Source organism: Pipistrellus hanaki, assembly GCF_964339955.1.
Source record: "Pipistrellus hanaki genome assembly, chromosome: 2".
Classification (NCBI taxonomy): Eukaryota; Metazoa; Chordata; class Mammalia; order Chiroptera; family Vespertilionidae; genus Pipistrellus; species Pipistrellus hanaki.
This window is the reverse complement of record NC_140504.1, coordinates 7,779,156-7,805,095: the sequence shown is the minus strand read 5'-3', so window position 1 is coordinate 7,805,095 and position 25,940 is coordinate 7,779,156. Positions and strand designations below refer to the sequence as shown.

Here is a 25,940-nt window from a genome sequence, read left to right as displayed (position 1 = left end):
AGGGCTCCTCATGCGTTATGGGCCTCCCTGCACCCTGGGCAGGCCCAGTCCCGAGGGCGAGCTAGCTGTGGGGGAGTAGGGAGGATCACTGGCACAGAGACTGTGACTGTGGGTGTCTTCACGTGGGACCGGCTACTCACTTCTGGGGCAATTCAAGAGGGCAGCCGCCTGGGAGGGGTGCAAAGACGCACCCCTCCCCCCACCTGTCTTTGTTCCTCCAGATGTGAGGTCTGGGTCCTGTGCACACTGGCCAACTAATCCAACCTCCTCCTGCGTGCTGCACCCTCAGGGCCTCTCTAGATTAGCTGGCGCCAGTGTCCTCCTCCCTGCATGCTTCCCACTGCCACCAGCTACCTGCCCAGTGGTTCAGCCTGGGACCTGGCACGCTGCTCTCCCCAATGAACTTTCCTTGCTGAGAGGTGGGGAGGGGTGTGTATAACTCTGGTTACATTTGAGCACTACCCGCCCCCCCTCCAGTCCCTCTCAGTCCTGAGGGGCAGGGAGGGAATTCTGGGAGGCACCAGTTGAGCTGGGGGGTTGGGGGGGGGTTGCTGTCTGTGACCCCCAGAGCAGGTATCTGTGCCTGGCTGAAGTCCTGAGGCCGCCACCAGACCAAATGTGGGTCAGGCTGTGCTTGTGACCGGCACAGGCTGCCTCTGGGGGAGGAGGGAGAACTCGTCACACCCCCAACAGTCCTGTCCTGCCTGGCCCGATGGCCCGTGTCTCTGGCTTGAGTTTGGGGGGTTAAGTCAGGAAGGGGACGTTTTAAAAATGAGCCTAAAAGAAAAGAGGAAACGAACTTGCTTAGGATGGCAGGCGGGGGCCGGCACTCATCCAAGGGGCGGTCGCAGCTGGGGTGAGGTCTGGGCGCTGGGCGGCCTCCCTCCCCGTGGGTAGGAGGCAGCTACGGGACCGGACGTCTTCCACTCGGGACCCAGGCGCTGTGTGGGTAGGCGCGAGGGGGCTCGGGAGGACTCCGGGAGGGATGGTGCGGTCAGGGCTGCGGCTGGAGGGGGTGTGGGCGAGGTGGGGGGAGGGGGGTCCTGTAGGAACTCTGGAGGGGGCTGCAGCCGGGGTGGGGGAAGAGGTCTCAGGGTGAGGTGGTCAGCGGGGAGGGGACTCCGGGAGGGATGGTGCGGTCAGGGCTGCGGCTGGAGGGGGTTTGGGCGAGGGGGGGGGGGCGGTCCTGTGGGAACTCTGGAGGGGGCTGCAGCCGGGGTGGGGGAAGAGGTCTCAGGGTGAGGTGGTCAGCGGGGAGGGGACTCCGGGAGGGATGGTGCGGTCAGGGCTGAGGCTGGAGGGGGTTTGGGCGAGGGGGGGGGGCGGTCCTGTGGGAACTCTGGAGGGGGTTGCAGCCGGGGTGGGGGGAGTGGTGCGGGTGACCCAGCAGACTCCCGGGGGGGGGGAGTGTCAGCGGGGAGGGGGCTGCAGCCGGGGTCCCCGAAGGGCGCCCAGGGCTGGGCGGGCGCTCCGCATTCAGCGCCCAGACCTGCTCCGCCAGGGAAATGCGCGAACGGGGGAGGTGACGGGGGCGGGGGGGGGGGAGGGGAACTAAGACCCGAGACCGAACCGCACGCGTTGTGTGTGTGGCCTGGATTCACCTCCCGGAGCCTGGAGAGGTGGCGGGGGGAACTAAGACCCGAGACCGAACGGCGCGCGCGCGCGCACGTGTGTGTGTGTGTGTGTGTGTGTGTGTGTGTGTGTGTGTGTACCTCCGGGAGCTGCAGAAGGACACCCTCCTGGGCTAGGGCGGGGCCAAGGGGCCACGCTTCTTCCCGGCAGCGCCCGCGCTCACGGCCGCGGGGGGTTTTGGGCGCTGATGGTGGAGTGCAGCCGGTACCTGCCTGGGAGCGGGCGCACCTCTCAGGTAATCCACCTGCAGGGCGGGGGATGGAGGGATGCGAGCCAGGGACTGGCCGGGGGCGCGGGTTCCGAGCCTTAGGGATGAATGCAGAGGGGTGCGCGGGCCTGGGGCGCAGGGTACCAGCAGGAGCACCGGCTCTGGTTCTCAGGGGTGCATGCAGGCCGGGCTGCGGCTGCCCGGGGAGCCTGGAAGTAAATGCATGTGGCGGGAGGCGGGAGGCGGGAGGCGGGAGGCGGGAGGCGGCAGGCGGGAGGCGGCAGGCGGGAGGCGGGAGGCGGCAGGCGGGAGGCGGCATCTCAGGGGTGCATGCAGGGGGCGCAGGCCGGGTCCTCCCGTGCAGGCAGCTAGGCGCGCAGGGATTCAGGCCCGTTCCCGCCAGCTGAGGCTGGGCTCCACGCGCAGCACCCACCTCTGCCACTGTCCACGTGTTAGCCCATCCCCCGCCGCTGCCAACGCAGCATTTCTGTTCCGTGGTCCCGGCGGGCGCGCTTTGCCATGCGGCGGGCTGACCTCAGATCAGCTCCCCCCCCCCCCCCCCCCCCCCGGGTCCGGCCTGTCGGTGCTGTGAGCGCTGCCCTGACCTTCCTTCCCCTGGCCCCGGCGGAGGGTCACGGGGACATGGCGCGCGCGCTGGCACCTCGCCGCCCGCGCTGTGGCTGCGGAGCCCTCTGGGCGCGCGCTTGTCCCGGAGCCTGCACGGCGTGCCTGCAGCCCTCTCCCGAGGGGCCCTCCCAACCCCTGAACTAGAGACTGTCCCCAAGGGTCCTGTTTACTTCCCTGGAGCAGTGTTTCCCAAACTTCTCTCACGATGAGAATCACCTGGTGGAGTTGTTAAACTACAGATTCCTGAATCCCAACTAAGAAGTGCTAAACCAGAATTTTGGGGAACATATAGGTAAAATTGTATACTTTAACTAGCGCACTGGAGAATCCAGCAGAGAGGCCTGCTCTATGACTGTGTGGTCATATAGTAGGACGCCCAAGTTGAATAAGACTTAAGGCAAGTGAGCTCCATTCAGGGCACAGGTTAGAATCTGAGCCAGCTCAGAAACCCGGAATGCATCCAGACGGGGCTCATTTCCACGCTGCCCAAAGTGCAGGAGGAATAAAGTTCAGAGAGCTGAGATCTGAGCACTCTGCCACGAGGTGACCAGGCGCCCCTTGCCCCCGAAGGCGATGGAGGGCCCCTGGCAGCCCAGACTGAACCTGCAGCACCAGAACCTCTGGCCCAGCAGAACTGCCTCCCGCTGGAGGTCTGGGAGCCCTGTGTCCAGGCCCCAGCTGCCTCAGCTGGACCGCATCCCTCCGCCATTTGTCCTCTTGGCTTGGCACTGCTAAAATTGCTCTTTTTCAGAGGGTGCCTTGGTGGATTTAATAACCCCAAGTATTAGTTATCTGTGCTGGTCAAAGGTGACCAACACCTCCAGGGTGTTTTAAACTTGTGAGTTGGGTGACGGTGGATTTAATTTTATTCCTTGGGACACAGAACTCTGTCATTTAACCTGGGAGGTTGCAAAGATTTTCTTTCTTTTTTCTTATTTTATCAGCAGGTATTTTTAAAATGTAAGAAACCTCCCTGGGTAACCTGGGAGAGTAGTAGCTGGTTTACTTTTTTATTTTTTATTGATTTTTTAGAGAGGGAGGGCGTGGGGAGGAGAGACTGGGACATTGATTGGTTGCCTCTGGTACATGCCCCAACTTGGCATCAAACCTGTGACCTTCCGTTGCAGCGGGAGTGCAACTGACATGACTCGGCCACTATCCCGGGCCCAGTCAACAACAATCTAAAGAATATCCAGGTGTCTTCCCATTTGGCCCTCTACATCTCACCCTTTCTTTTTAAAAATTTAAACATTAAGAATAAAACTCTAAATTCAAAACTTGAATGTCAAGAGCAAAATTCTGGCTATTAAATAATAACAAAACAATGCCAATGCAAATCAACAATATGAGAAATCAGAACTATGGACATATTAAGATTTTTAGCTACCAAATGAAAGAAAGTCTCTTTTGCTGCTGGTGTAGATTTACTCAGAGTCCTTGGACTTGGCTGTGCAAGACTTTGCAGAAGACTGGAAGCTAACAGATGCATGAGCAGGTGCATGGTTGAAGAAGTAGCTTCCACTTTAGTCTTTACCTTCTTCAGATGACTCCATGTTGGCACCACAGTCCCTTGCGTAGCTTTCAGTTTTCTTCTCCTTCCGCTTGGCTGTCAATGGGCAAATCTCAGTCCTTTGGGGTGAAGGGACACAGGAACGTCTGAGTCCATTGAGGTGACGGACGTAATGCTCCAGCACCCGAATTGGCTGCATTGCTCCTTCTGGAAAGATATAAAATACAACCTCTTCCCCACATTATCACTGAAGCTGATAAAACTCTTTTCTGGCTTATGCTTCCTTCCACCTCGCTGACTTGGTGGAGGCTACTGTACAGGAGGCCTGATGCCTTTCGCCTGCTGTACGATCCTCTGCATAAAAATTCAAATCTTAAAGTATAAAAAGCATGACAGAGCCTCTCTTGAGGTGACATAACATCTGTCTCCCCCCCCCCCTTTTTTTTTTTAAATAAATTATTTTAAGCCGAAACCAGTTTGGCTCAGTGGTAGAGCGTCGGTCTGCGGACTGAAAGGTCCCAGGTTTGATTCCGGTCAAGGGCATGTACATTGGTTGCGGGCACATCCCCGGTGGGGGGTGTGCAAGAGGCAACTGGTCGATGTTTCTCCCTCATCGACGTTTCTAGCTCCCAATCTCTCTCCCTTCCTCCTCTCTGTAAAAAATATCAATAAAATATATTTTTAAAAAAATAATAAAAAAATAAATTATTTTAAGAGTATGATTGGCTCTTTCCACCATTGAGTGGCATACATGTTACCAGATTTGATTAGGTTTAAGTCCTTGGGGATTTACCCCTAAAGTTGGCACAGAGAGGTGGATAACACACTGAGGACATTGATCCCAATAAAACATGGACATTGTCCTTCTCTAACATTTTAAAGGCTGAAAATTATATGAAAATATCCTCTGAATTTTTATATGGTGCCCTATAGTTGCTGTTTCAATAATTTTTGCTTATACTTACCACAAAAGCACTGTTACTATAGGTTGATGGGCTCTGTAGTAAAATCTGTTAAGGTATAAATAAGAGCTTGTATTTCTACTGAAATATAAGAGGTTTGAAGGACCTTTGACTCTTCCTGCAGTAGATCCAGCCTTTCTAGAACTGGATCCATCTGTAGAAATGGTTAATGCCTGAGATATAGCATCTCTTTTAATGTGGCAGTTAATACCCTGTGTTGGAAATAAGTAAGCCCCTCAAGTCAGGAGTCCTGGTACCCTGTTTCTTAATTTTTGCTCCCAAAGATGCGCTACGTCTTATTTTCGGGGGATGTCTTATTTTTCCATGAAGAAGAATATGGTACACATTAATTGATAAATGAAAATAAAGGAAATTTATTACCTGTATACAGTACAGTAGTACGGTAGTTGTCAACACAAACCAGACAACCTGTGAATCCTACAGTGTCAAGAATTTACTCATTTATTCATTGACAATCATGTCATCATCTTCTGGAACATCATCATAACAATCCAATTCCTGAATTTCCTGGTGAATTTCTTGTGACTCCATTTCTTTCAGAATCAGAGGACCAAATCTTTCATGTTTAGCCTAGGGGGCCTTATTTTCAGGGGGATGACTTATATTTCACTCAGAAGGAAACCTGTAAGTAGGTCTTATTTTCGGAGGATGTCTTATTTTCAGGGAAACACGGTAGAACATAAAACATCAAATATTGACTTCTATGTAGAAGGTGTGCACACCGACCTTCCTTGCCCTCGGTCCTGGGCAACCTGCAGCAATGCACAGTGCTGACTGCTATCATGGCAAGGCATCTTCACTACCTTTATTTCTGGACTATTTCTCCTCTGTTCTTGTGAGCTCCTACTTATTCTGTGGCTAGAACAGCCCTATCAGGTCCTCTCTGGGATCCATTGTTGCAGGAATCCATACAATCTTGGAGTTTTTCTGGAAATATAAACATATTCTCGACCAAAGGTTAATAAAGAAATCTTTTCTATAAATTAGAATTGGGATCCTTTTGATTTTTGCCCAAACGATTTTCCTTTGGCTTATGCTGACATCATGTGTGTTTTTCGTCCTGCTGTTAGCATTACAAATGAAAACTAGTTTTTAAAGAAAACATTTTCTGGATATGTTTCCTTACATAATATTTTTCCATTGCCCCCCCCCCCTTTTTTTTAATTTAATCATTAGGAGGCTTTTGGAAATTTTTTATAATGCAGTCTTCAAATTTTTAATTTTTTGCACAAAAATAGGACTGCTTTTAGGTTCATTACATGTTAAGCAATTTTACCATGAAATGAACTACCAATAGAAATTTTGGTTAATACATTAGGAACAGCTTTTTGTACAATTAAATTTTCTTGAATATTCACTTATTTTATTTAGCTAATTTAAATTAATCTGAAAACTTGAATATTTTACTGCCAAATTTAATACTCTAACAACAATCTTAGTTTACCCTGTAAATATTAATGGGAAGGATTATTTGCATCCTTGAGAAAGTTCTAAGCATTCCTGGTATTAGACTGGATTTAAATATATCAGCCAAGTCTCTGTTGCCTGGGTCCCGATCTGAGCTGGGCAAGTCTCCGTTTATTGCCTCGGTCCCAATCTGAGCTGGGCATGGGGAGCACGAAGCAGCCATGGGGCAGGAGACTTCCCTCAGAAGGGGCGAAGGTTCAAGCCCCTGCAATATTGGGGGAGGAGGGGTGAGGATCTGTGCCCCACCTCTGTTGACCCCCAAGTTCTCTCTGCGACTGTGCCTGTCTTAGGTTGTCCCTCCCCTAAGGAATCTTACCCGTCTCTGGCTAACCAGCCATCCTCCGGGGCCATGCAGGGTGATGTGAGGTTCAGTTCTGTCTCCTTGGTAACTTATGCCCCTATGGCCTCCATGCCCAGTACCTGCCTTGGGATCCCCTTGCCTGCTGGCGGGGCCCCGGCATTGATCACATATCTTGGAGACCCCAGGTTTCTTCTCCAGGGAGGGCCCAGCTCATGCCATTGTGCGAGAGACAGATCCATGGTACCAGCCACCATGAGGCTTCAACTTCAGCATAAACAGAGAGCTCAGGCAACAGCTGTGGGTAACTGGATGGTGAGAAGTAGGTCCCTCTTTGGCAAAAAGAGCAAGACGGCCCAATATAGAAAGCTCAAGTGTCTTCCCAAGGGGCCTTCCATGTGCTTTTTAAATCGCTGCCAAACATTCAAAGAATTAGTTTGTAAGTTTGTTTGGGATAAATGTATAATATGCTGTTATAAAATATCAAAAACTATAATGACATTGTAGAATAATATGTAAGGATATTCTTTGCTTTAATCCATAATTCAATTTCAAACTGGAAGAAATATTTAGTTACTTCGTTTTGCCCTTCTAAAGGTTTTGACCTTCATAACATTTATAATATATGTATATAAGTAACATTAATTTTTATTTGATAAAGCAATCACTAGCTGTTTCTGGTCTTTATTAGAATTGTTTATAAAATTTTGGCTTTTCATTTAGCTGAAAACCTTGATTATAATTTGATAATCTAATTTATTTAAGTAATTAAAGTAGGTATCTTCATTTAAAAAAATATATATATTTTATTGATTTTTTACAGAGAGGAAGGGAGAGAGATAGAGAGCCAGAAACGTTGATGAGAGAGAAACATTGACCAGCCGCCTCCTGCACATATTGGGGATGTGCCCTCAGCCAATGTACATGCCCTTGACCGGAATTGAACCCGGGACCCTTCAGTCCACAGACCGACACTCTACCGCTGAGCCAAACCGGTTTCGGCGGTAGTATCTTCATTTTAAAAATAAAGCAAATTTACTTCTGAATTTACAAGCCACAAATGTTGCCCTGCCTCTAGCTTAATTAAAAATGCAGGCGGCCACATAAAGTTAGGATTCAATTATTTATAAAGCATTGGCTTCTCATATAACTTAATTTATATGATATTGATTATATTGTAAAAGCTAATTTATAAAGTAACTTAAGTAGGTATCTTTAATTTAAAAAAAGGCAAAGAAACTTATTCAGTAAAACTTATAGGTTTGATACTTTATTGGTCTGATCCAAAAGCATAAAGTGTCCCACCTACAGCTAATTCAAAAATGCAGGCTGCATGAGGCCTTTTTGTCTTTCTTGAAATTCTACTGCTGTTGAAAATTTTGGCTATATTTAAGAAATATATTGTTTTTGCTTTTCTTACTGGTGAAAACTTTCATAACATTTAATATATAGTATATAATTTTTATTTGATACAGCTTTCCATGTGACTTCACGTATCAATCTGTTTAATTTAAAAAATATTTATTTTAAGAGAGAACAGACTTTTGAACATTTCGGGGCCATGAAACATGCAAAAGTTACTCTCAAAAAACCTTGAAATACTCTTGGAAAGATCAAATATATAACATATAATATATTTATATATATGATTTAAAGATTATACACCTAAATTATCTTAGAGAATATCAATTACATTTAATTTGGATCAATGAATTAATCCTCTTTCTTTTAAATCAGACCAAACAAGTAACATATTTTGAATTCTTAATTATATAAGAGAAAATACATTTTAACTATATAATTTCTCCCCATTTAATTTGCACTTTGAACTTTTAAGAGAGAGATGCACTTTGAACTTTTAAAGCTGGCAAGTCAAATATATTTTGCATGTCCTAGATTAATAACACTTTACATTTCTAAGAAAAGTACAAGACATAATTAAGAGCTTCAATTCTGTCCTCTAGATTTTTTGAGGCAAATTTAAATTTTACTTTTTTATTTATATAAATAAGCAAACTTCCAAAAAAAAAATCTTTTTTTTTTTTTTTGTCACAGGAGTTTGGAGGAAGTTTGTAGCCATTTAGATATGAGTTACCACATTCCTTAGCTTACTGGGAGAGTGGTCTTCCTATTGGATTGCCATGTGTCTCTCCCTTTCCCCACATCCTGCTTACTTCAGGGGAAGTTTCTGCAACAGATCTGGCCACACATTTTTTCATGCTTAATAAATACAGATCTCAAATTTTTTCTTTCTTTTTTGCTTTGTGAAGTAATAACTAGCACCCAAGATCAGCATTTCCCTGCGAGTTCTTTTATAATTTTTAAAGAAAACTTTAAGTAATCTCTTTGCAGGAGAGCAGACAGCCTTGCCTTTTCCTGCCACCTTTGAATTTCTCCGCACCATGAGAGCAGTGGAGTCTCATTTTTTATTATATATTTTAAATTCCAAATATAAACTAAGATTTTAATTTGAACAAGAAACCACATTCTTTAAGCATACAAACCAAAATTCTATAATAAAATTTACTTTATATTTATAACCTAGGCAAATTTAAACTTTACTTAACTTTAAACTTTCACATCTTTACATTTTTCAGGTAGCAAATCAAATACTTAGCATTTCTTAAATCAATAATACGTTTACATTTTTTAAAATATATTTTATTGATTTTTTTACAGAGAGGAAGGGAGATAGATAGAGAGCTAGAAACGTCGATGAGAGAGAAACATCATCGACCAGCTGCCTCTTGCACACCCCCTACTGGGGATGTGCCCGCAACCAAGGTACATGCCCCTGACCGGAATCAAACCTGGGACCCTTCAGTCCGCAGACCTACGCTCTACCACTGAGCCAAACTGGCTTCGGCACGTTTACATTTTTAAGGACATTTCAAATAAAATATAAGGCATATTTAATTAATAGACTAACTTCAATTCTCTAGACTTCGTGCAAGACATACGTTTAACAATTCGATACATTTCAGCCGATAGGCCTGGCCCATCCTCTAAATTTCAAAACTGTCACAATTTTCCTGCTGGGGAAGTGAAGAGATAAACTCTCACCCATTTATATGTAAACTTGCTAAGTACTTCCTGGTGTTTACTTGCCTCTGGGCAGAAATCTTAGGTGCTGCTTTAAATGCCTTGGGAAACTAGCCTGTATTCATCTCCGCCACTTATAAGGCTAAAAACAGCCTCTCTGCTTTTTATTCTGTACTCAGCAAAGAGTTGAGCCCAGCTCAAAAACTATGCGCACTCGTTTTGTAAACTGGCCTTTCCCCTTTACTTGTGCACAGAAATCCCTGATGCATTTGTGAATTTGTAAAAGCTTTAAGTCATTAGCTGGGAAAAAAGAAAAAAGGAGATGGCGAATATGAGGCCTCTTAAAGTGGCTTTTTTGGGGAATGGCGTCATATATCTATTGTTTTTTTAATTTTATTACGTTTTCGATTTTTATTTATTTTTAAGGAAAGAGAAAGATTGTAAGATAAAGAATTATTGGCAGTTGCTAAGAAATTCCTTTAATCTTTTTTACTTGGTTACAAGTAGTTTACACGTGGAGGCGGAGGAGGTGCAGATGGTATTCTTAAAGATTCGCAGGCTTCCACTCCAGGCGGTAAGGCCATGGCTGCACCCCACTTAAACATTCTTAAACTCTCCTGTGCTGAATCAAGACCATCACCAATTAAAATAGGAATTTTCTCTGCACTGTCTGCTGAGTATTAGTCACGCAACTGCTTTCTAACCTTTTCCCAGGTTTCATCAACAAACCTTAAGAAAGAAATCAAGAATCTGACTACACTTAACACAACATCTTTGAGCTATGAGCGTAATTTAAAGCATTTAGAAGGATTACCCGTGTTTTACACCCAGCTAATTCGATTTCACAACAATACGCTCCCTCTACCTTACAGTTCCTTAAATCTGTGGCGCGCGCAATTCTTGGGAGCGATCCCTTGCCTTACCTCTTGTTGCCTTTCGGCCCACGTCGGGCGCCAGAATGCGGGGGCCTGATGTGGTGGGGATCTCCCTTTTCCGTGTCCCGCACGGAAAGAGAGATGAACGAAGCGGTTCTAAGTGGAGGTGGCCAGGGATTGAGAAATAATAGAAACAAAGAGAGAAGAGACAGAGACAGATTTTAAGCTGGGAGCTGGGAGGGCCGCCGGCCTCCTCTGCTGGAGAGGCAGAGGACTTCTGAGCCAGCTGTACATCTGTGTATACTCCCATCCAACAAGGGGGTTTCACAGGAAAACAAGGAGCCTGGGGGAGCCCAGGTCCCACCCACTCCTTCCTCCCGGACAAACACAAGCCAGGAACTAAGACCATTTCCGCACTCCCAGGGCGGGAGTGCAGCTGACATGACTCTGTCACTATCCCGGGCCCAGTCAGCCACAACCTAAAGAATGTCCAGGCGTCTTCCCATTTGGCCCTCTACAGTGGTGTTGGCTTTTGTTTTGCGTTTGGGTCTCCCACCTTTCTAGGTGCTGGGAGGACAAAGCCAGAGGGAGCCACTGGTGCCCCACACTCCCCCAGGGCAGGTGCAGAAGGAGTCCAAAAGGGGAACTCAAAGTGTTCTGAGGTCAGACATACAGGTCCGTGGGGAGGCCGCCCCATGATCCTCTCTGGCTGCCTCTGAAGAGGCCTCAAGTGGCAATGGGCTGGGCTGGGGTCAGGACACGTGGGGTCCAGGCCTGGATCACTGGCTCTGAGCTTGGGCACCTCCCTTGCCTTCTGTGCCCATTTCTGTGCTGTGTCCCTTCCCCTCATCTTCCTGGAGCCCAAGGCTGGGCCCGGCCTGTGTGGAAGAGAGCAGTCTGGGCTTTTCAGGCCGAGGACTTTGAGTTTTATCCAGGGACACGGATCCCTGCTGGTGTTGGTGATTCCACTCACGTGAGCTGAGTAAACTGACAGAATAAGACCTCAGGCAGGTGAGCCCCACTCTGGACAGCAGGGCCCAGCCTTGGTGACTTCGGGCCTGGCTTCTGAGTCTGCTCTTTTCTTTCTTTTTAACATATTTTATTGATTTTTTTTTTTTTTTTTTTTTTTTTTTTTTTTTTTTTTTTTTTTACAGAGAGGAAGGGAGAGGGATAGAGAGTTAGGAACATCAATGAGAGAAAACGTCGATCAGCTGCCTCCTGCACAACCCCCCTACTGGGAATGTGCCCGCAACCAAAGTACATGCCATTGACCGGAATTGAACTCGGTACCCTTCAGTCCATAGTTCGATGCTCTATCCACTGAGCCATACTGGCTAGGGCATGCTCTTTTCTTAAAAATATGTTTATTGATTTCAGAGATGGAGAGAGAGATAGAAACATCAATGATGAGAGAGAATCATTGATCAGCTGCTTCCTGCTTGCCTCCCACTGGGGATGGAGCCTGCAACCTGGGCATGTGCCCTGACCGGGAATCAAACCCTGACCTCCTGGTTCATAGGTTGACGCTCAACTGCTGAGCCACACCAGAGGGGCCTGCTCTTTCCTTTGAACATCCGTCCCCACACAGGTGGCCTCTCCTCTCGGAGACGCCAGAAACGGCTAAGCCGCCCACTGTGTCCTGGCCTGGAAACCCGCTCTGTTAGCATGCTTTGGCCCTGCGGTGCTCCACATTTTTTCCATGGAGGCCCTGCGGTGCTCTGCATTTCTTTCATCGTTAAAGACGGACTTCAAATAAGACCCTGGGTTTTTTTGGCCACCGCTCCTGGGATGAGGCCAAGCTCCTCAGCATGACCCCATTCTGCCCGGGGCTCGCTCTGCGGTTCCCCGGCCATCCCGTCTCCACCTTTTCCACCAGACTTGGCAAGAGTGTGTACAACAGTGTGGACACGGTGTGGGGAATGCATAGGAGAGAGGGGCACATTCCACAGAGGTGGAAACCTCAGTCCCAGCGCTTATCCTTTAGTTCAAAGACATCTAATCACCAACTGCCTCAGGGAGTCCCCGGGGTGTACCTTTAGTTGTTCTTGCCTGGCCTGTTATGTAACTCTCTGCAGGAAGGTGGGGGCTTGTGGTAATTATGTGACCCAGCAGGCTGAGCCCTGCCCTGGGCAGTGTCCCCAGACTGCAGAGGTGGAACTGGAGGGTTTGATGGGTCAGCCCTGAGGGTGGGGTGGGCTGGGAGGGAAGGGGCAGAGTTTGTAGGACTCTGAGGAGGTAGTGTGGGTTGCTACCACGAGAGGCCCTTGTGAGAGAGGCCCTTGTGAACGCCATCCCTCCTCCCTCCTCCCTCCTGCAGACACCCCCCTCCCCCCGCTCTGTGCGGTCCACCGGTTGAGGGCTCCCTGGCCATCACCTGGGGTGGCTCCTGGGGGCTGGCTCACCTGTGTTGTGAGCCTGGAGGACCCGGTGTTTATCCTGAAGCCTGGATACTGGTTGTCCGGGGGTGGTTTTTGTCCATACCAGCCAGGAGGTCTGAAGCAGCGTCTCTTGGGCTTGCTAACTTGGTCACCCGTGGGCATGCCTGTGAGGCATGTTAAGGTGCACAGCCCTGGCCAGCCCAGACCTTCAGGGGGCCACGTGGATCGGGGTTCAGAGCCGAGCTCATTTCTGACAAGCACTTCCTTAAACTACAGTTTAAGCTCTGTCTGCGGTTTCTGAAGCTATAGAAATGAAAGCAAGTGCGGTTGGAACTGGTGTCTGGGGCCTGTGCCATGGCCCCAGGATGTGGGGAAGTCCCCATCGCTTCTGGAGATGACAGGAGGGCCACGTGCAGGGCTGTTTAAATTCTTGGCTGTTTGCCCCCATGCCTGCTGCTCAGGTGGGTGAGTGTATGGTTGTTCTGGTCTCCAGGGAGCAGTGCACTGAGCGTGGGAAAGTGGTCCGATGAGTGAGAGTTCTTTGTTTTCTAAACCGCAGTGCTTATTCCTGTAACTCTGGGGAAATGCAGTGGAGGGAAGGAAGTGAAACTCCTCTGGCCTGGGGCCGCCTCCTCTGTTGAACGGGCCAAGGCCCTCCCAGCTGTTGGATTGGGAGAGCAGCCGGGGCCTGTATGGCCTGTGTGCTCATTCTGGGTGCTGGGGGAGGGGACCAAGTTTGCCCTTTCCTGCCTGGCTGAGGGTTTCTTTTCTTTTTCTTTTTTTAAATATATTTTATTGATTTTTTACAGAGAGGAAGGGAGAGAGAGAGTTAGAAACATCGATGAGAGAGAGTCATCGATCAGCTACCTGTTGCACGCCCCCTACTGGGGACATGCCCACAACCAAGGTACATGCCCTTGACCGGAATCGAACCCAAGACCCTTGAGTCCATAGGCCGACGCTCTATCCACTGAGCCAAACCGGTTTTGGCCTGGCTGATGGTTTCATTTGGACCCTTGAAATGGTGGGGCTATCCCAGGGTCCTGTAACATCCAGGCCACTGTTGCCCCTACCATCTCCTCCCTTAGAAATTCTCTGTCATTCCAGAAGCTGCCCCTTGCCCATGCCCTGCCCTTCCTTTTGGCCCCATAAACCCACCAGGCCCAGCCTGAGGGGTTCCACTGCCCTCCCGCCATCTCATTTCCCCTGAGTTACCGACATGAGCGCTGCGGTTTAGAAGGCAAAGGCCGCTCACTCAGGGGACCGCCTCTCCCTTTGCTGAGGCTCTCGTCCCGCGCAGAGTTATCAGAGGTCTGGTGAGCGGTCTCTCTCTGCCCTCAGTGGCCTCGGGGGGTCTCTGCTGCCACCTGGCTTTCCTGGGCCTCATCCAGGGAGGAATGTAGAAACAATTTGTGCTTGGGTGGTCTCTGAGCAGCATGCTGGCCAAGGCACAGCGTGGAAGTGCCCAGAATCTGGTGGCTTCTCCAGAGCGCCGGGTCCTATATCTTGGGGGGATCGGAGGAGATTTCTCCCCAAAGGCAGACCTTCTGCACTCACCCTCCCAGAACAGATTGTGCAGTAAGGGGCACAGAGCTGTTTCCAGATCTCTCAGCCTCTCCTCCCACCTCCACACCCCTGCACTCAGGTGTCCCTGCCTCTCCTGAGCCATGGAACTGGTGGGCCCTGCCTCATTCTTTTTTTTTTTTTTTTTTTAATATATTTTATTGATTTTGTACAGAGAGGAAGGGAGAGAGATAGAGAGTTAGAAACACCAATGAGAGAGAGTCATCGATCACCTGCCTCTTGCACACCCCCTACTGGGGATATGCCCGCAACCAAGGTACATGCCCTTGACCGGAATCGAACCCGGGACCCTTCAGTCCCCAAGCCGACACTCTATCCATTGAGCCAAACCGGTCTCGGCAACCCTGCCTCATTCTTACTGTGTCTGCTCGGTGTGGGCACCCTTTGTCCCTGACACAGTTTTCATGGCAGCTCCCTGTTTGACTCTCACTGAAAAGCAACGTTCGTATCGGTGTTAATGGAAAGTGAAAAGCGTGTCACATACAGCAAAGGCATCAGAAAACAAAACAGAACAGCAGATAACTTTGTATTCGGATATCTAGATGTGATCATCTGCCCATCTGTGCTATAAGGGGCCAGGGATGGGCATCGGAGCAGTGCCATCACCCTTGCACCAAACGGAGGCTCTACCCAAAGCACCCTGAGCCAGGCCACCCTCCCTCAGCTCATGGTGGTCTGGAGCTCCGTCTGTCCCCTGTGGACCCTTCCCTTCCCCTGGTACACTCCTCAATGGCTCCTGCTTCTCCTTCTGCCTCCCCACCTGCTCTAAGCTCTACCTCCAAACCCCGTCTGCCCAGTCCTGTGCATGGAGTCCCCCAGAGGCCAGTGATGCCCCAGAGAGCAGGATGCCCCAGACATACCCCTCCTGGGGAGGGACGTGTGCCCTCCATAAGGCTGGTGGTTACCTCTGTCAGAAATAAGGCGAGTCCCCCAAGTCAGGGGTTCTGGTAGAATACAAAACACCTGGGAGCCAGGCAGCAAGGCAAACATATTTACTTCTATGTAGAAGGGCGCACACACATGGTCTGGAAGCGTGTGCACACGAAGCAGGCAGTCTGCTCAGATTTATAATTCCTTACACATATGACTTATCCTTTGCTCTTGATTGGATCTCAGGCGCACAGTCTTTCACGATTGGCTAATTCAAAGGGAGGGGTTGGCCTTTGCTGTTTCAAGATGGCAGCCCCCACAGGAGCTGCAAGCCATGCGGCCAACATGGAGGCTGCCAAGTCACATGGTTCAAAATGGCTGTCTTAACTGTTCTTTGACAGAAAAGATGACTTGTTTATTCTCATACCACATGGGACCAGGAAGCCCTGGAGGCTCCTTGGAGGTGGTGGTAGCCTGGTCTGGGTGGGTGTGGCATCTAGATTGTTGAGAGCCCCATCTAGGTTGAGAGCATGGGACTGGGGCCTGTGGGCCCCTCTCCCGAACTCCGTGTAAATGTGGGATCCTGACTGAGCGAGAGAGGGGAGGTGTGTGCGGGCTGCTGAGATGCCCTGACTCTCTGCTCTTCCCTCCAGGGGCAGCATCACCTCCAGTCCCTCCAGGGCCCTGTGGAGCCTGGGCAGCATGGCATCCTCCAGCCAGAGGGTGGAGAAGCCAGTGACCCTGGAACCCCAGCCGGAGCCTGGGTCGGGCCGCGAGCTTCAGTCCTGGCGGTGGCTGGTATTCTACCTCTGCTTCTACGGCTTCATGGCCCAGATGCGGCCCGGCGAGAGCTTCGTTACCCCCTACCTCCTGGGCCCTAAGAACTTCACGAAGGAGCAGGCAAGTGGACGTGGGGATAGTGGGCGGGGGTGCCCCCTGGATGGGGAAGCAGTGGGGGCTGTGACGTTAGGCAGCCATTCCCAGTCCCTTAGGGGGCACGGACGGGCCTGACTCTCACTTATGAACCAGGCCAGTTAAAGAGTGACAGTGGCCGCAGAGGGGGTCCGAGGCGGCCACGGGTCTCTGAGGGAGGAGTGCAAGGTGGGGAGAGTGAGCCCACCTGCCTGGCACCTGCTCCCAGCAGAGAGACTCGGCAGCTATTTGCCTAAGGAGATTATTGAAGGAATTTCCTTCAGTCGCCAGGCGGACAAAGGACCTTGTTGAAAGCTGACTAAGTAAGCTTATCCCAGAGGGGAGTGGTGGTGGGAGGAGGAGGGGGCAGGGCAGGCTCTAGCCCTAGTGCTTTCCTTCTCCATAAAATAAAACAAAGAAACTCCGAGGCAGTTGGTTGATGAGGCACACAGTCTGGGTGCCCATCCAAGCTCTGCTCACCACCCTCCTCTCCACCCGAGGACCCGGGCACTGCCCCAGAGCTGGTCCCGGCCAGAGCTGGTCCTGATCAGCACTGGTTCCGGGCTGTTCACCTCCATTCCCGCAGCCTCCTCTGCCCTTCCCATGTGGCCACCAGCCTCCCCCACCCCCGTCACCATAGTCAGATCTCCCTGGGTCCTGCTGTCCTTTCTTCAGGAATCCCCTGCCTTTCCCTAGCATGGAGCGTGGCCCCTACCCCTTGCATACCCTCAAATTGTTTAAGTCTAGTGCAGTGTTTGTGCGAGTGAGGCCTGTCCCCTCCAAGGAGCCATCTTGGAGATAAGGAAATGGCCACGTACTGGCCCACACAAACTCAGAGTCTGTCACTGCGTCTGACCCCAGGGCCAGTGCTAACTGCTGGAGCTGGCCACTTCCCAGGTGAGGCTGGGTGGGGGGCTGGGGCCTATGGGTTGTCTCCTGTGCTCCTCAGAACCGCCGGGACTCCTCTGAGTTACCATCCCTCACATCCCTCACTTACTGGGCAGCCGAGGGCTCTCCTTCCTTAGAACACCGGTCTGATCTTAAAGAGGGGCCATCGTCTGCTGCAATCACAGGAATCATCATGTACACAAAGCTCTAGTAAGATAACAGGAAAAATCCCTATAGCAAAAATTTACAAGTCCTGCCGAGACCGGTTTGGCTCAATGGATATAGCGTCGGCTTGGGGACTGAAGGGTCCCGGGTTCGATTCCGGTCAAGGGCATGTATGTTGGTTGTGGGCACATCCCCAGTAGGGGGTGTGCAAGAGGCAGCTGATCGATGACTCTCTCATCGATGTTTCTAACTCTCTATCTCTCTCCCTTCCTCTCTGTACAAAATCAATAAAATATATTAAAAAAAAAAAATTACAAGTCCCGTTCACCTGCCCTCTCTGGTTGCATATTAGCTGATTATATAGAAGATTCCAGAAATGAAGCCATTCCCCCAAGCTTGGGTGTCAGAGAGACGGCAGGCTTGTGTCTGGGAAGTGCGCGTGAGCCTTCCGGCTGGGCCTGGCTGGGGAGAGTTACCCCCGTGGGCCAGAGACTGTCTTACCAAGGGCGCACCCTAGGGGATTCAACCCCATGTGTCCGCTCTCAATGGGTCACCCCGAGGGACCATGCTGCTGTATCCTGGACACCGACACCTGCTCCCTCTGCCGAGGCCACAGCGTCCAGTTTCCCTCTTGCCCCTGTGGACCTTCTGCCCATCTGATAGCTATTAGACGTGTGTTTCCTCGATTTCTGCCTTGGCGTGTTTCCTGGCTGTTCCCATGCCAGGGCTGTGAGTGAACCAGCTGGAGCAAGAGGGTGCAGCCAGCCTCGCAGTGGGTCCCGCGTGCTGACCGGGGCTCTGCTCTGGCCCTTGGTTTCCCTCTGTCCAATGAGGCCTTGGAGCCTGCCGGCCTCTTGGGGCTGAAGGCTACCTGTGCTGGTCTCAGCAGACAGTCCCGCTCATGGTGTGGTTCTGGTGAGGGGACTACCAAAGGGCATTGGTGGCTATGGTAACGAGCTGCATGGTGTCACCTGCCTGCTGTCCCACAGGTCACCAACGAGATCACGCCGGTGCTGTCCTACTCCTACCTGGCAGTGCTGGTGCCCACCTTCCTGTTGACGGACTACCTGCGCTACAAGCCGGTGCTGCTCCTGCAGGGCCTGAGCTACATCTCGGTGTGGCTGCTGCTGCTGTTCGGCCACTCCGTGCTGCACATGCAGTTCATGGAGTTCTTCTACAGCCTCACCATGGCTGCCCGCATAGCCTACTCCTCCTACATCTTCTCCCTCGTGCGCCCCGCCCAGTACCAGCGCATGGCCGGCTACTCGAGGTCCGCCGTGCTCCTGGGCGTCTTCACCAGCTCCGTGCTGGGCCAGCTGCTCGTCACTGCGGGCGAGGTGACCTTCCAGACGCTCAACTACATCTCGCTGGCCTTCCTCACCTTCAGCCTGATCCTCGCCATGTTCCTGAAGCGCCCCAAGCGCAGCCTGTTTTTCAACCGCAGTGAGCCTGCCCATGGCGAGGCCTCGCCCTCGGAGCTGGACAAGATGCACCCTGGCCCTGGCCAGCCCACGGGCAGGAAGCTCCCCGGGACTCTGATGGCGGGCTGGAGGGACTGGGTCCTCGTGCGCATGCTCCGTGAGTTAGGCGCCAGCCTGCGGCTGCCACAGCTGCGCCTCTGGTCCCTCTGGTGGGTCTTCAACTCGTCCGGCTACTACCTAATCGTCTTCTACGTGCACATCCTGTGGAACGTGGTCGACCCCACCAAAGACACCACCAAGGTCTACAACGGTGGCGTGGACGCCGCCTCCACTCTGCTCGGTACGCCCAGCCAGCTCTGCCCGCCCGCCCCGCCTGCCCTAGGAGGATGGCAGGCCGTGACTGTCCTGTCTCCCCAGGCGCCATCACCTCCTTTGCGGCGGGCTTTGTGAAGATCCAGTGGGCCCTGTGGGCGAAGCTGATCATCGGAGGCGTGACGGCGGTGCAGGCCGCGCTGATCTTCCTCATGTACAGCACGAGCAGCATCTGGGTGTGCTACGTGTCCTACGTGCTCTTCCGTGGCTTCTACCAGTTCCTGGTGCCCATCGCCATGTGAGTTGGGCTGTGTGGGGTGAACGAGAGGCTGAGCAGCATAAAGCCAATTCGGTGGTGGGAGGAGCGGTGAACCTGGACACGGTTAGCCAGGGGTGCAGTGTCCCCTTGTCCAGAGCACGCGCACCCCAGCTGCCTGCCATGGCCCTGAGACTTAGCAAGGAGCCCTCCCATGTGCCGTATTCTCTGCTCCTCCATCAAGGCCACCTGGTGTCCGCAGGGACTGGTCCTCGTGAAGTGTTTCCTCCCAGCCTCCCGCCTCGTTTCCTAAGCCCCAGGAGCTGCTGCGGTCCCATCTTGGGTTCCTCACCTTCTCTGTTCCCGCTGTGGGGAACAGCAGCTCCTGGCCCAGGAGTGACCTGGTGTCTCAGCTTACCTCTGTCCAGGACTCTCTTGATGGCCTCATGTTCCTCACAACCCTGGGGACCCTCCTGCATCTGCCCAGGGACATCCTGAGACCTGCCCACAAGCTCCCCTGTACTTCCAGAACCTTCCCCTGCTCATGCTCTGCTTGCTCCTATGACCCACTGTGTTCCTTTGAACTGACCTTTCACAAAGCCGCTTAGTCACACCATAGTGCTCACACCATATGTGCTCACACCACAAAGGCATACACCACACATGCTCACACCACGTGTGCTCACACTACACATGCTTATTCCACACATGCCCACACTACACATGCTCACACCATACAGGCACACCACACGTGCCCTCATACCACATGTGCTTACGCCACACGTGCTCACACCACATATGCTAATACCCCAAAGGCACATACCACACGTTGCTCATACCACACATGCTTACACCACACCTGCTCACAACACACAGGCACACACTTACACAGGTACACAGAAGCCTGCCTCCCTGTGCCTCCTGCACCTGGTGGGTGTGTCTGTCACCATAGTCCCCCTGCAACCCCCAAAGAGGGGCACCTTCTGTCCTCCTCCTACTCACACCCATGTTAGAAGATCTTTGCCCTCCTCTTCTTCAGCTCGGACAGTATCCTCTGTCTCCTGACCCACTGCAGTTCCCACTCCATGGAGTGGAGGCCTGACTCCCCTGTGCCATCTCCCAGAAGCGCCCGGCACACACACTGCCCTGCCCACTTTCGACCTGCCCCTGACCTGGGCTCAGAGCCTGGGCCAAACCTAGTGTCCTTCCCGTCCTCCTGAGGGCTACGTTGCCAGACACCCTGACCACACACCTGGCAGAAGACACCTTTCCATTTAGCTGGCCAAAATGCAGGTGGAATTGGTCCCCTTGGTGACACGTGACATGCCACATGGCTAATCCCCAACTGACGGGGATGACGCCTTCAGTATTTTGCTATGACGGGCCACACTGAGATCACTATCCTCTCAACCTGCATTTTTCTTTCCCAGTTCTGATGATGGTCTCAGAGGTTCCTAGAAAGGAACTGGCCAGGTCAAAGGGCATGTGCTTTGGTAGAATACGGCAGATGCCAAGCAGGCAGCTTGCCTTTTCTCCGTGCGGCAGGGCTGGCTCCTCCCTGGTGTCAGTGGACGCTTCACCCCTTGGGCTCTTTCTGCCGGGCTTTCTTGTGTTCCCTCTTTCTTTGTCTGTAGCGCACTTACATCTACCGTTTGTGGTAGTATGTTACTCTTTGCCTTTCATCCTCCTTACGGAGTAGGTGTGCCAGGTGAAACACTCATGCCGAGGGTGTGGCGTGTGGGTGGCGTGGCATTGGCTGTGCTGGTGGGACCTGACCTCGCTCTGTTGTCCTAAGAATTAATCTGTCCTCTCAGACCTTTGATTGACAAGGCCTTGTCTCAATTTGTGTGCAGTCTTTGTCATGTGATTGGTCATGCTGGCATTTCATGTATTTCTTGCTCCTCGGACCTCAGTACAGCTCTTGTCTTTGGTTATTCTCTTTAAAAGCTTGTTGGGTAATTTTATTGGTTTATTCTTCAAATATTTAGAATATTTCTTTGTTTTATTTTTTAAGAAATAATTTTAAAAATATATTTTATTGATTTTTTTTTTACAGAGAGGAAGGGAGAGGGAGAGAGAGTTAGAAACATCGATGAGAGAGAAACATCGATCAGCTGCCTCCTGCACACCCCCTATCAGGGATGTGCCCGCAACCAAGGTACATGCCCTTGACCGGAATCGAATCTAGGATCCTTCAGTCTGCAAGCTGACGCTCTATCCACTGAGCCAAACCAGTTTGGGCTAGAATATTTCTTTTTTTTAAATTGACTTTAGAGAGGAAGTGAAAGGGAGAGAGATAGAAACATCAGTGATGACAGAGAATCATTGATCAGCTGCCTCCTGCAAATCCCCCATTAGCAATTACGCCCACAATGTGCTATGTGCTCTTGACTGGAATAGAGTCATGACTTCCTGGTTATAGCTGGATACTCAACCACTGAGCCATGCTGGCTGGGTGAGAACTTTAGACTATTTCTTATTTAGTCCTTATTTTTAAAGGCACTTTGGGAATTTTAATTGGAAGTACGTTCAAATGTTAATTTCTTTGCAGAGGATAGGGAGCTCTGAGAATATTAATTCCTTCTTCTCTCCTTATTTGTTTAACTGCTCTTTCTCTAACTTATTGAATCACTTAATGACTTTACAATCATTAAAGACTCTACTATCATTAAGGACTTTAATTCTAGAACTTTCCTCATGATGCTCTGCCTGTTCTCCTGAGGATGATTTTCTGAGAATGCTGCAGTGAATGAGTTACTCTGTGCCAGGGTTAAATGTCTTCCCGAGTTTGCATTTGGCACTATTTTGCATTCACTTTGTGAGTCGCTGAGGGGAGGATGCAGTAGGTGGCCTGGGTGCTGGGCTGGGCTTGCTGGTCTCCAGTGGCCTTAGCAGGCATGGCCAGTCATCAGACCACAGAGCTGTTTCTGGCAGCCAGTGGCACCTTTGTATTTGTGGCACTTCTTGTCCCTCCCAGCCGAGGCTGATCTTGACCTGCTTTCCCTTTAAGTTTTCAGATCGCGTCTTCTCTTTCTAAGGAGCTCTGTGCCCTGGTCTTCGGAATCAACACGTTCCTTGCCACTGTTCTCAAGACCATCATCACCCTCATCGTTTCTGACAAGCGGGGCCTGGGCCTCAAGGTCCATTCCCAGGTCAGCCCTGCATTGAGTTCGCTTCCTCAGGGAGAGGAAGTCAGGCGGGGGGGAGAGGGGGGCAGGGAGTGGCGTGTGGGGAGGGGAGGTGTCTGGGCCAGGGTCTCCTGGTGTTTATCCAACCAGCAGCATGGTTCCCTCCATGGGCCCCAGACCACAGATCTACTGAGGTCAGGGGGCATGCACAGGGCGGGCAGGGCATCTCCAGCTGGGTACTCTAGACTTACTGAGTCGGAGCAGGAGTATGAAGTGAGAGGACCCAGACAAGGAGGGAAGGATCAGAGGACTGGCGCCAGGGAGCCACGATCTGGCATCCACTGTGCCGGCCTGATTGCCTCCTGGGGCCCAGGGTGAAGCTGTAACGCCACCCAACTCCACTTGGAACATGAGGCCTCTTCGTTGAGTCTGGATGCAGGTCATTTCTGGAGGTCTTCCTGGCCCTGGGCATCCCCCAGGATGGCTGAGGGGCTCCTCACGGGAAGGGCGGAGGTGTGCCAGCAGTGAGTGGTGGGAGGGGCTGTCTGGAGGGCATGAGCCCTGTGCCCAGGGATGGGCAGGTTGAGGTCTCTGTTGCAACATCGCTACCAGATCACTGACCTTTTAGGGTCAAAGAACAGAAGCTCCCCTCCCTGCTGGTTGCTGAGGCTGCTCTTCCATGTCCACACCCCCGGGTTCTTCCCTCTTCCCCAACCGCGCGGCCACATCTGTACCCCTGGTTTTGCTAACTGCGTTCTTTTTCCTTCCTGTTGTGCCAAGTTCTGTCTCAATCATCCCCTTCTGGCCCAGAGCATCTCCTTCAGCCATTCCTTTTACTCCTGAAGGCTCCTGGGCTGACAGGGTCTTTCCAGCGGGGGAAAACTGTGCCACTTCCTTGCGGCCTTCGTAGTTGATGATGAAAATTCTGCCATTCTATTTTGCTCCCTCATCTCCTGCTATCGCCCCTGTGCCAAGCTCTGTTATACCACCCACCTCCTCACGGGACTCCGGGCGCCCATGCACTGCAGGCATCTGGACAAGGGGCCACTGAAATCCTGCCCTCTTGTTTGAGGGAGAGCTGGGAGGTGTGGGGAGGGGGTGGCCTCAGGACACACACCCCAGGCTTGGCCAAAGGGAATGATAGGGGTGAGGCCCTGTTCCCGCTCCCTCCTCTCGCCTCCCTCCTTCCTGTTTTCCATTAAAGTCTGTTGTTTTCTGAAAGCCAAAAAAAAAAAAAAAAAAAAAAAATTCTGCCATTCTAATTGTTCTGCCCCTAAGGTGCCATTTTTTTAAGTGGTTGCATTCAAGATTCTTTTCTTTGTCTTTCCCTTCGGAAGGTTGACTGTGGGGCGGGGTGTCCCTGCCCCTGTGGACGGGTGGGAGCAGGGGTGAAAGTCCTGAGTCCTCCGGGGTGGAGTTGGGTGCCAGCACCACCCGTGGGTGGGAGTGAACGTCCAGACTTTCCCTGTGAGCTCCCCACGGGGCCTTGAGCTCCACATTCCGCCACGGGGCAGGGGCCTCCTTACAGCCTGGGTGCCAAGGGTGGTTGTAGCCGGAGCAGGGCTGTTCCGTCTGTCAGCTCCTGTCCTCTGGGTGTCCCTCTCCTGGTCCTCTGGTAGAGAGAGCAGCTTTGTTGGGGCTTTTTCTCTACACATGTTGCCGTTTCTGGGTTGCTGGCATCTTTAGTTTCAAAATAGCTGCAGCAAAAAGGAAATAAAGCCCGAGACTCATCATATGTCACCATGCTGTGCCTCGGGCTCTGGAGTCCCAGCTGGGCTTATCTCTCCCCCCCCTCCCCCCCCGTCACTTTCTTTCTTTCTTTCTTTCTTTCTTTCTTTCTTTCTTTCTTTCTTTTTTCTTTTTTTTTAAAAATATATTTTATTGATTTTTCACAGAGAGGAAGGGAGAGGAATAGAGAGCTAGAAACATTGATGAGAGAGAAACATCGACCAGCTGCCTCCTGCACATCCCCTACCGGGGATGTGCCCACAACCAAGGTACATGCTCTTGACCGGAATCGAACCTGGGACCTTCCAGTCCTCAGACCGACGCTCTATCCACTGAGCTAAACCAGTTTCGGCTGCCCTAGTCTCTTTCTGATGTTGCTCCGTGTGGCTTCCAGGGCTTCAGTCATACTGGGGAAGTATACGGGAACCATGTGACTCCATCTTCCTGGATCAAAGTCCTCCGTGGGTCCCTGGTTCCCTTCCTGCTGTGCTTTCTAAATGAGCAGGTTTCCTAGAAGGGCTGAGGGTGCCTGTGACACGAGGGCTCAGGAAGGAACTTGAGCCTGGTCTGGCCCACAGTCGCCACATCCGGGCCTCCAGTTCCCCGGGTGTTCATGAGAATCAGGAGGGACTTTTTTGTGGGCCGGGGGTGCATCTCTTTGTGTCACTACTGGCCCGTTTTGCCCGTCACCAGGGCGGCCACTGGCTCCGTGTGTGGGGCTTCCTATCCTTGACCGGCTCCACCTCACGCATGCACGGATGTCCATGAGTCCACAGCAGTGTGGGAACTCTGCCCATGGTGCGAAGTGCACACGTGTGGTCACACAAGATAAGCAAAGCACTGGGGGGTAGATCACAGAGGCCACACAGAGACAGCAAAAGTGCCGGGGTTCTGAGAGAAAGTGGTGGGAACCCCCCCCCCCCCAGGGGCTGTGCCGTGTGGCTGCAGGAGTGTGGATGGGCAGGCCTTGTGCACCGCGGGACCTGCTCCTGGCTGGCCTCTGACCCCTAGTGCCCACCCCATCTTGCAGTGTTCCCGTGGCCTCTGAGCAGGAGGGAAAGAAAGGGAGGATACACATCCATGTGGGCAGCCTCCCGACTGTCCCTCCCCTGTCCCCCACCCACTCGTCTGCCTCCCCTTCCCTTTCCAAAGGCCCCCCCCCCCCCCAGGCTGCCCCTGTTCCCCACCCCCACTCGCACCTTTCTCTGTTCCAGTTCCTCGTCTACTTCGGGTACTTTGTGGTGCTGTCCGTTGCCTACTTCCTGGGAGCTGTGCTGGGGACCCTGTGGCACTTCCTGGGGAGCCACCACCGGCCGCTGCCCCTGGGCCAGGAGCTAAGGAGCCCCTCAGAGGAGAAAGCTACTCAGGTACTGAGCCTGCAGGATGGGGCCCTCAGCAACGGGCAGCCCGAAGCCACAACCCTGGCCCCGGAGGACAGCGCGAGGGCCTCAGCACCAGTCCTGAGGGACCAGAGTGAAGCTAAGGCCTAACCTGTTCTCTCTGTGAGGCAGTCCGCTCACATTCTGATACCAGAGGCAGTTCGCTCTGCATCCTCCAGCATCCTCACTGAGCCTGAGTCCTGACATCTCAGAACGGTCCATCCCCGACAGGGTGCTGGTCCCTGTGAGCCTGAAACCATGACATCTCAGAATGGTA

At 51.8% G+C, this 25,940-nt stretch overlaps 1 protein-coding gene across 2 annotated transcripts; it reads left to right on the top strand.

Moving 5' to 3' along the window:
* The first annotated feature begins 780 nt into the window (after positions 1–780).
* SLC19A1 (solute carrier family 19 member 1) lies at positions 781–25,920 on the top strand. 2 transcript variants are annotated; one of them, XM_084875654.1, is made up of 7 exons: positions 1,654–1,867; positions 16,128–16,374; positions 18,429–19,200; positions 19,278–19,470; positions 22,439–22,580; positions 25,499–25,794; positions 25,843–25,920. In XM_084875654.1, exons 2-6 carry the CDS (start codon positions 16,177–16,179, stop codon positions 25,772–25,774), a joined length of 1,581 nt encoding a protein of 526 aa, XP_084731780.1. In that variant the 5' UTR covers positions 1,654–1,867; positions 16,128–16,176; the 3' UTR covers positions 25,775–25,794; positions 25,843–25,920. The 2 variants fall into 2 exon arrangements, with proteins under 2 accessions (XP_084731779.1, XP_084731780.1); XM_084875653.1 differs by lacking the exons at positions 1,654–1,867; positions 25,843–25,920 and adding an exon at positions 781–949 and having other exon boundaries at positions 25,499–25,777.
* Positions 25,921–25,940: the final 20 nt, after the last annotated feature.